Here is a 10000-nt window from a genome sequence, read left to right as displayed (position 1 = left end):
AATCTAGGCCCAAAGTGTCTACAGTACACCTTATATATTACAAATATGCATGGTAATGATAACAAGCAGTGAGAATTTCACAGATGTGGGCGTGACGTGCATGTGACAGATGTGCATACGTCCTAAAACCAGAGAGGCCTAGCGGTAAGGCCGACGTCAATGGCAGTGGATGTGTTGGATGCAGCTCAAAGTGACCTTTACTCAGGTATCTAGTTTGTTGCCGTCCAACCTTCCTAGCCCGTGTTATTAAAGAAAAATGGGCGACAATGGCCAAAACTCAATCGAAAATCGGCGATCTAAAATCGGCGAAAGTGACCGTTTTCAAGATGTTTTGGCCATTTCTTTCTGGAACGGAAGGTCCAACCAGCTCAGTTTAAAGCTTGTTGGATGCGTGACTTTGAGGGCATTAAGCCCATAATGATACCTTTTCAGGTTTCCCGGGTTTTCGGGCCTAAAAATATGGTAATTGTTCGGGCTAGGCCGAGCCTCGGGGCAGCCCAGTAGGGCCCAGTTAGGCCCGGGCCTTAATTTTCAGGCCCGTTGAGAACTCTAATCCCCTACTGGGGGAACTTCAGTGTTTCAGCTTCACCCAGCTGAGTGCTGCCAACAGAGAGGAGCGCAGAGGGTTGGGAGCAGTTATAGTCTTGCTCAGGGACACTTCGACACATTGCTGAGGGCTGGACTCGTACCTGGGACCGTACAGGATCTCCAGAGTCCTAAGTGGGCTCACTAACCATTCAGCTACACGCATTAAGTTGCTAATACCCAGGCCCCCCCCCCCCCCACACACACACACACACCTCCACTTCCAGCACACCTCTGTGGTTGTAGAGAGAAATGCTGTTGTGTGTCTGTTGTGGCGTCATATTTGGTGAGCTTGTATTGTAACTAACAATCTCATGCAAATCTATGGTGTTTATAGCCATAGCATATTTTTTTTTTAAAACACTTTGAAAGTGGGAGTGTGGGGGAGGGGGCACTTCAACTTGAGGGTTTAATCGGGGGCCTGATGAAACTAAAGCACCTTTAGCCAGGTCTTTGTACTGGTTTACTGACTGGGAACCGAGCTGAGGAGTCTCAGTTCAGCAAGAAAGAAAGAAATTGTCTCTGTGTCCAAAACTGTTACTTTTCAGGATTCAAATTCAAAAACAGCAAAAGCAGAGGACCTACAAGATGTTATAGCCTCATAGCATAATGGGGCCTAAGTCATATTTTTAAGGTTTTCAGGAAAGAAGAAATGAAAACTTTTAATCTGCCTCAGTCATCTAGGTCAGTGGTTCTCAAACTTTTTCATGTCAAAGACCCCCAAATTGACACTTATTCAGCCCGCGGACCCCCATTTGAAAGAATGTGCCAGGGACCCCATAAGAGAAGATTGTTTCGGCTCTAGCAGTGATTCTCAACCATTTTAATGTCAAGGACCCCCAGTTTGACATGCATTGGGCTACGGACCCCCACTTATAATGGAATTTCTATCTCTGGGACCCCAATTTATATTGTAAAAATCTATGTTCATTTAACTCTGAGAGTGTACAAATGGAACCAAATGGACCCGTTAGGGTCCATTTGGTTCCATGTGTACACTCTCTGAGTTACAGACCCATAAGGGTCCATTTGGTTCCTAAACCTAACTATCTATCATTTAGATGGGGACCCCCTGGAACCCCCTCAAGGACCCCTGGGGGTCCCCGGACCCCACTTTGAGAACCAATGATCTAGGTGACTTCGGCAATCAATGGCAAAAATCTCATTTTGCATAAGTCATGTTTATCTGCCTTTATTTATAATAACGCTACTCTCCAAAAACTGCTGATTCATCCTGCCGTATTGCCTTTGTCCTCAGCCTATCAGAATGCTTGGTACATTCAAAAGTAATTTCTACCTAAGTCAAACAGTTAACACTTAAAAGCACATTCATTTTGGAATGTATGTAACAAGTGTTCTGATAGTAGGCTGAGGACATATAGGCAATAAGGCACAATGAAGCAGCAGTGTTAGGAGAGTAGAGTTAGGCAGAGACGTCAATTTGGCCCAAAAATGACATAGGCAGTTATATGCTACGAGGCTAATGAAGATCAACACGTGGCGCTACACGCTGCGTTTCGAGCCTGTAGATCTGCTACTTGTGATGCTTTTGTGTGACACTATAGTACGCTATAGTAGCGTTACTTCACTGGAAAAAAAACACAAACAGTTTGAATATGGAGGTAAGAGGTTTCTGCCCCAACAGCAACGAAATGAGAAAAATCATGTAGGCGCGGAAAAAGGCCTATTTCCACTGAAAGCAGCCAGTCACTGGTTGACTCCTATCTGCTGCTGCTGCTAGCGTGATAAAGTAGAGTGAAGCACTAATGGTCTCTCTCTCTCTCTCTCTCTCTCTCTCTCTCTCTCTCTCTCTCTCTCTCTCTCTCAGTGGGACAAAAACACATAAAGGCCATAGTGGCTGGCAGAGTGAGAGTAAATGCATGAATTAATAAAAACAGAACAGCGAGTGATTGAGACATGCACACACACACACACACACACGCACGCGCACACAGAGGCATTGTGTCAATGGATTGAATGCTCTGCACATTAATTGCTGTTCCCGGGCTCCGGCCCCCATATACTGTGATTAGACACACTGGTCCATTAGCTGAGCTCCACAGCAGCAGAGAGCTCAGCAGTCTGATGGAGTCATTGAATCTCACCCTGAGGATCGATAAAGGTTCATCGTCTCTTATCTCACTTCAACGTCATTAACCAGCAGAGACGTACAGTACGTGCGCCGACTGCTTCGGTGCACAGAGTGGCGGAAGGAGTACTCACTCGCTTAGTTTTACTTACGTGTCGGTAGAAGTATCGATACCGCAATTTAGACATCGTTGCTGTTGGGCATATCTTTTTTACTTTTTTTTCTTTAACCCTTTAAGACCGGGAAAGCATCATTTGGGTCATTTTAAGATTTCATCGGCTATTCAAAGATAGCAGAAATACAAGCTCATGAGCTTCTATATCTGCTTTCTTTATCGTGAAAGTTTGTGCAAATATTTTGAATATATATATATTGTTTGTTTGTTTGTTTGTTTGTTTTTTTAAGCGATTTCTACAAATGTCTTCTAAATCCTAATGTATTTATTTCTTAAACTTATGTTTCAATATCAGTGGTTCTCAAACTTTTTCATGTCAAGGACCCCCATAATTATATGTATTTGGCCACGGAAGTGATATTTTTTATGTTTTATTTATTTTCTTTGTTAAAAAGGTTAAAGTGCTATATTTGGAAAGTAATCATTGCTACAGAGCGTTTTTTCCGGTCACAGGGGGTCTCTCCAGCTCTTTAGTAAACAGAACATAGTACATTTCCAGGTAGGTGACAACATTTTAAGCCAATCAGGAGAGAGCACTGAAAATGCATGTTCTGTTTAATAAAGAGCTGGAGAGACATGGGAGACTCCGTATATGGACAGGACACTCTATAGTAACGAGTGCTATCAGAAAAATAGACCCATTTTGCAATTATTTGAATAATTGCAAATCACTTTACCCTACCTTCTTTAACAGCTTATTATGGTGAGGATTTTTGTCACAGAGATTAGCTTGTCATAGTAAACGTATGAGTATATATGAGCGCCAAAGACAATTGTGTGCTATGCTTTTTCTTAAAAGACACAGTACATGAATAACGCATTGTCTTCATGCTTCAGGGAGAGAATGAATCATCTATGTATTTATACAGAGAGAGAGAGAGAGAGAGAGAGAGAGAGAGATTCTGGCAGAGGAATATAATAACAGTCAGATAATACGGTAGCATGTTGTGTGTGGGAGATTTATAATCCATTGCATTGGGTCGATAATAGATGCATGTAGAGAGAGGTGTAAGGCCTGCTGTATATCACACAAGCAAACAAACTGGTAAAAGATGTTTTCCAGCTTATGTCCACTTCAATGCAAACTCTCGCGTTAACCACACATGTCTGAAAATAGCAGATCTACAAGATCACAATCTGTCGCACTGCCACACGCTTTGAGCTTGTAGATCTGCTATTTTCGACAAATGTTTCCCCCTCAGATTAGGAATGCTGTAGGATTCAAGTGGTTAGTGTTAAATGTGGTGTCCCCTCTGTCTGTAGTAGCTCTGTGGACCCCCTGTTGAAGACCCCTGCGCTAAATAAAATGCAGTTTATCCTCTGACCAAAGAAGGTGCTTTCTGTTATTGCTCGGCAGTAGAAATGTTGGCGCTCGTGCACGACGTGCAGGTGACCCATATTAGAATCCCGGGGTAGGGACATGCAAGTAAAAGATTGCAGCCTTATAGCAGCTCTGCAATGTGAACTCTGTGAGCTCAGTATCCAGCCAAGGAGAATATAGTTGCTGTCGGGCAGCTAAACCTCTTATCTCCATATCATCTTATCTCCATCTTTTTGTGTGGGGGGGGGGGGACGCACCTACTGTACAAATGTCTTCTAAATCCTAACTGGTTTCTGAAAAACGTACGTTGCTATATCAGTGGCTGGTGCTCAAACCTTTTCATGTCAAGGACCACCCAAGATGATGTGTATTTGGCCGCCGACCCCCCATCTCAAAATATGTTGAGATGGGGGTTAGAAATGTTCACTTAAAAATATATATATATTCAAAGATTTGCACAAACTTTCACGATTTTCAAAAAAAAATTGCAGATCCACAAGCTCATGGCGTGGCACTCAATATATATATATATCTGCTATTTTTGAAAAGCCAAAGTAATGGTTTAAGTGGTTACACAGATGCGTTCCCGGTTTTAATGGGTTAAGCAGCAGATCTACAAGCTCGAGTTGCTTGTCGATCTGCTATTTTAGCTTTTTTAATTCTTATTTGAATCTTGAAAAGTAACTGTTTTGGCCATATGAGGTTTCCTCCACCCCGACAGAGACGATTATGTTATGAATATGTGTGTGTGTGTGTGTGTGGGGGGGGGGGGGGTGGGGTGATACTGGAGCACATTCACACATGTAAAACGCCGGCCCGCTCATACAGCGACGAGCACAGATGCTGTGTTACTGTAATATACAAAAAATAGATTTAGCCACAGACTGCAGAGATGCGGGTTTTTGCAGTTTATTCATATTCATGTTCTCTTCTAGAAGAGACTGTTCTTTGGGGAGCTCTCCTTTACGATCAGAGGAGAACAGGGCCGGATACAGGAATTTTTAATTGGGGGGGCAATAGGAAATAGTGAGGAAATAGTGAGAAAGCATTATTTTACACCTTGGCTATACAAAAATAGCAGATCTACAAGCTCATAGCGCGGCACCGAGTGCCGCGCTACGAGCTTGTAGATCTGCTATTTTTGAAAATGTTTTGAAAATATGTGCAAATCCTTGAATATATATTGTTTTAAAGCAAACAAACTCAAATCTTTGGGGGGCAGTCAGGGCATTTGGGCGGGCATTGCCCCCCTTTGCCTATGCCTAGATCCGGCCCTGGAGGAGAGGGAGGAGGTGAAGAAGAAAAGAAGTCGGTAGAGAACTCAAATATTTAACAAAATAAAATGTCCTCCCACACGCATTCCGTTTTCTTACCTTTGATGGCCAGCACTCCGTGACAGAAATCTTTAAAGTTGATCTTCCCGTGAGCGTTGGGGTCCAGGTATTTAGCCAGTTTCTTCACCTGCAAGAGAGTCAGAGATCAGTGTGTTATCAATCTGGGAACCCATCGCCAACTGAAAATGAAAAACAGCGCCCTCTGCTGTTTGTTCTATGTCTGTTGGCTCTGGGCGGACGATAACGTAACACCAGAGCACAAGGAAACCGGTGTTTGTGATGCGCCTTCAGCGCATCACTTCCGCTTGGTGCGACTATGTTTTCATTCCCACTAACAATATTTCTACACGGAACACTAACACCACTTCTCCCAGAGAACATGGATCGTTTTGGTTATAAGCCCACTTGTTTCTATGACGAAAGAGTAAGTTAAAATGTGAATATATTTCCGTGGTTTTGTCTGCTCCGCGGACGCTATTGTTAAATTAGTTTCGGTTTGTTTCGAGGGGGAAAGATCGACGGACATGTGAATCCCGCCCACTACATGTGATTGGGTAAAGCGCGGCCTACTTCCTGATCTGAATGCGCACTCGTTATGACGAACCTCCCCGACAGATTCCAACGCAGTGCAGAAGCTGTTCTTGAGAGATCAGTGTGTTATAGACTTTATTGAGCTTTGCATGAACGTCGCTGTCGAGGCAGAAACCTCTTATCTCCATATACCTAACTTTTTGTGGGGTTTTTTCCGTAAATTAACTCCCCTGCTTGATCACACTACAGCGTCACACAAAAAGTAGAAGATCCACAAGCTCGAAACGCAGCGCAAAGCGACACGTTTTGCACTTGTAGGGGCGGCAGTGGCTCAGGGGGTAGAGTGGCCGGATGGAAGCCGTGAGGTTCCCAGTTTGATCCCGGGCTCCCCCAGAAGAGTGACAGTACGTTTTAACAGCGGGCGACTCTCCGGACGATCGCCGGACGACATCGCCCAAAAGATAAATAAAATCCATCTTTTCAGATCAACATCGCCCCCCCGCCCACTTCGCCCTATCGCCAGTAGTTGCCGGATCTCATAGACATATAATGCACTTCCGGAAAATACTATCCTGAATCGCCCTCTGTTAAAACGCACCGTTACTGTCGAAGTGTCCTTGAGCAAGACGCTGAACCCCTAATTGCTCCCGATGAGCAGGTTGGTGCCTTGCATGGTTTCCTGTGAATGTAATGCGCAATCTATGTAAAGCGCTTTGGATGAAAGCACTATATAAATGCACCATTTACCATTTTGTAGATCTGCTACTTTTGCTATACTTTTGAATTTGAATCCTGAAAAGTAACAATTTTGAGTTTTCCACCCGACACCGGCCCACAGAGACGATATATCCGAACGCACACTATATGATTGATGATGATTGTTATGCTAGTGTCAGTGTGACTAATATCCATCTTTTAGTGGATCTCTAACTGTTTCACAAGGACCCCCAAAACGTATTTGGCTGTGGACCCCAATCTCAAAAATACTTTGAGCCAGGGATTTTCCAAAGAATAAAATGTGGTTAAAATGTTTGTGACGCTATATTAACGAATATCGCTGGGGACCCCCTGGTACCCCCCAAGGACTCCTGGGAGTCCCCGGACCCCACTTTGAGAACCAATGTTCTACCACATGCAGCCAGTTCTGACATTTTCTCAGTGCCACTTAGAACAGATTTCGAGTTGTTTGCAGAGCAATGAAAAGTATTTTCTTAACTGTTTAATGATACATGATGTTATTTGAGTATACATAACTGTCTAAAACATGTCGTCCCCCCCCCCCCTTTTATTCTGTTTTTCTTTCTTTCTCCCAGCCTTTCGTGAAACTGCAAATGATGGAACTTGTATGATAATTAACACCTGTAAACCTGTGATGAGCTGAAGTTGAGATGGGTTGAGTTAATGTTATTTAACCCATTAAGACCTGGAACGCATTTGTGTCACTTTAGATTTCTTTGGCTATTTTTGAAAAATCGTGCTTTTTTTTTAATAGATTCTTTTCAAAAAACTGTTAGGATTTTGATTTTTTTTTTTAAGAATCGCCTCAGGTCTTAAAGGGTTAAAATCTATATGGCTGTCTAAAAGATATGATACAATGCTTATGTTTGCACTCCTTCCATCTGTCCATCATGGAAATAATCATTCATTTATCATATCTACAGTATATCACCATCAAGTCAAAAGGTGGTCAAACCTCTCCTTGTCAAAAGATCATCTGACGAAAACACCACAGATATGATGACACTGGTGTCATAATATGAAAAGAACACTGTCAATCAAGTGTGTGTGTGTGTGTGTGTGTGTGTGTGTGTGTGTGTGTGTGTGTGTGTGTGTGTGTGTGTGTGTGTGTGTGTGTGTGTGTGTGTGTGTGTGTGTGTGTGTGTGTGTGTGTGTGTGTGTGTGTGTGTGTGTGTGTGTTGCAGCAGTTTTGGTGCTTTGCTGTGGTCAGGGGAGTGCAGAGTTACACACACCATCCATCAAAACATAGACAGGACAGTATAACCTTGAAGGATCACTGAGCTCGCACACACGCACATGCATGCGCACGCGCAACACACACACACACACACACACACACACACACACACACACACACACACACACACACACACACACCTGGCTGAGGTCATATTTGTTGTAAACTTGCAACGTATTAACTTGTAATCAATTATAACTCAAGATAATAATTTACATTCTTGGGAAACACACAGACTTGACCTAAATCAACCACAAATTCTGTCTAACTGGCGGCAAATGCTAATGAAAAGTTCCCGCTGCACCATAAATGTCCAGTGTGATATGTTGTAGCATCTCGTCTCAACACTGTAATTTAAACCTTTCAGATATAGGGAAATACTGTAGACTCACAAAACCCCTGACCACACAGAAAGTGGAAGTTTAGCTCAAAAAAAAAAAAATACAGAGTTTCACAAACTAGGATTTCTGGAAGTTGGAGGTCAGATCAAAGCTTGGTCCTCCATCCTGTTTTCAATATGAAATGGAATTAATGCTGTATATATATATATATATATATATATATATATATATATATATTCCCACTCTACTGTATATGGAAGCATTACGAAAGACATGAATCTGTATTTTCCTACACGACTACAGTATATTTCTGGCTTCACTGAGTGGGATGTCTCCCGTTGCTGAGCTAGAGCCTGCTTTACTTTTTTTTTCCTTTCACTCATCGGAATCCATGGTTACGTAAGTAAGAACCATGAAAAATTCAATGCGCAGGCTGGTCCCTTGGTACTGTTCAACTCCTAACATCTCAGCTCCCTGCGCGGCACTCCAAAGCAAGGCTGGAACAACATTAGCATTCCTTGTTGGTGCCGCATACTAAAGGGTATATACTTTACAGTCCTATGAGCTTGTTGGAAAAATAGCTCTACAAATCCACTCTAAGACCTTTGACAACATTTTGGCAGTTGAGTTTCGGCTACCAAATGTGCCGCGATGATATCAAAATGATAAAGGCTACATATAGTGTTTTATGTTTGTTGATGATATGTATTATTGTGTTATATTTTTATGCTATGTTGATGAATTGAATACATAGGACCACAATAGAAACAAGTCCCCAGGACTTTTTATGTGTGTTATCCTTTTAGCCTAAATGTCTGACTGTACCTCGTGCTGTTTACATTTCTGCCTAATAAAGTATTCAATCAATCAATCAGTATTTAATAAATCATTTTGAATATATTGTGTATAATTGTTTGATAGTGTCTAACACCAGTACAGGTGTGAGAAGAAATGTAATAGAACTTAAACTCTATACAAAAGAAATCACGAAAATAGCCGATCTATAAGCTCACAATGCGCCGCAATGCGACACATGACCTTGTAGATCTGCTGTCCTCTTGATCTTTGAAAAACTGAAAACTCTGGACATTCAGCAAATCATGTTGAGATGATGAGGTACTTTGCATAAAAGGAGAAGATGACAGTGAAGGGAGATGAAAGTCTCTATCAAAAGAATGAATCATGAATGTGTTTCCTCCGTGGCATCATAAAAGAGCAAAGAGCGTTGCTGCCGGGCAGAAACCTTGTAGTATCTCTGTGTTCAAAGTTTTTTTTTGGTAAATGAATGCCCTACATCAGGGGTTTTCAACTGATTTTGACCCAGGGACCACCATCCTGACTAAGAGCAACCTGGGGACCACCACTATTGTGTGTGGTGGTGGGTCCATCATAGACCCACCCCACACAATAGTGGTGGGGGGGTTCATGCACAACAGGGAGCTGGAGAAAATAGCTATAATATCAATACAATATCTAATAAAATACAGTGATTTTGTTTGAATATGATGGAATATGATTAAGGATTACTGTGATTATGGTAAGCTCACATTTCATATCACACAAACACCATACAGTAAGAACTCCTGTAAGTTATTAAAAGTAAAAAAAATCATCATCGCACAAAAGTGTCACACAAAAGTTGTGAAAAT

General features: G+C 42.2%; 1 protein-coding gene across 1 annotated transcript in view; it reads right to left on the bottom strand.

Moving 5' to 3' along the window:
- The window catches only part of rab11fip4a (RAB11 family interacting protein 4 (class II) a), a gene marked incomplete at both ends in the record, with an annotated part of 77901 nt that overhangs the window by 49092 nt on the left and 18809 nt on the right, over positions 1 to 10000 (bottom strand). Inside the window, one exon of the mRNA XM_080447137.1 lies at positions 5544 to 5631. Within this exon, the coding sequence (XP_080303263.1) occupies positions 5544 to 5631 (88 nt within the window). The remainder of the gene's footprint in view (positions 1 to 5543; positions 5632 to 10000) is intronic.

This window comes from Gymnoscopelus braueri, assembly GCF_963280865.1.
Source record: "Gymnoscopelus braueri genome assembly, chromosome: 13".
In the NCBI taxonomy this organism is placed as follows: Eukaryota; Metazoa; Chordata; class Actinopteri; order Myctophiformes; family Myctophidae; genus Gymnoscopelus; species Gymnoscopelus braueri.
Note: the sequence above shows the minus strand (reverse complement) of the source record. Positions and strands in the feature narration are given on the sequence as shown.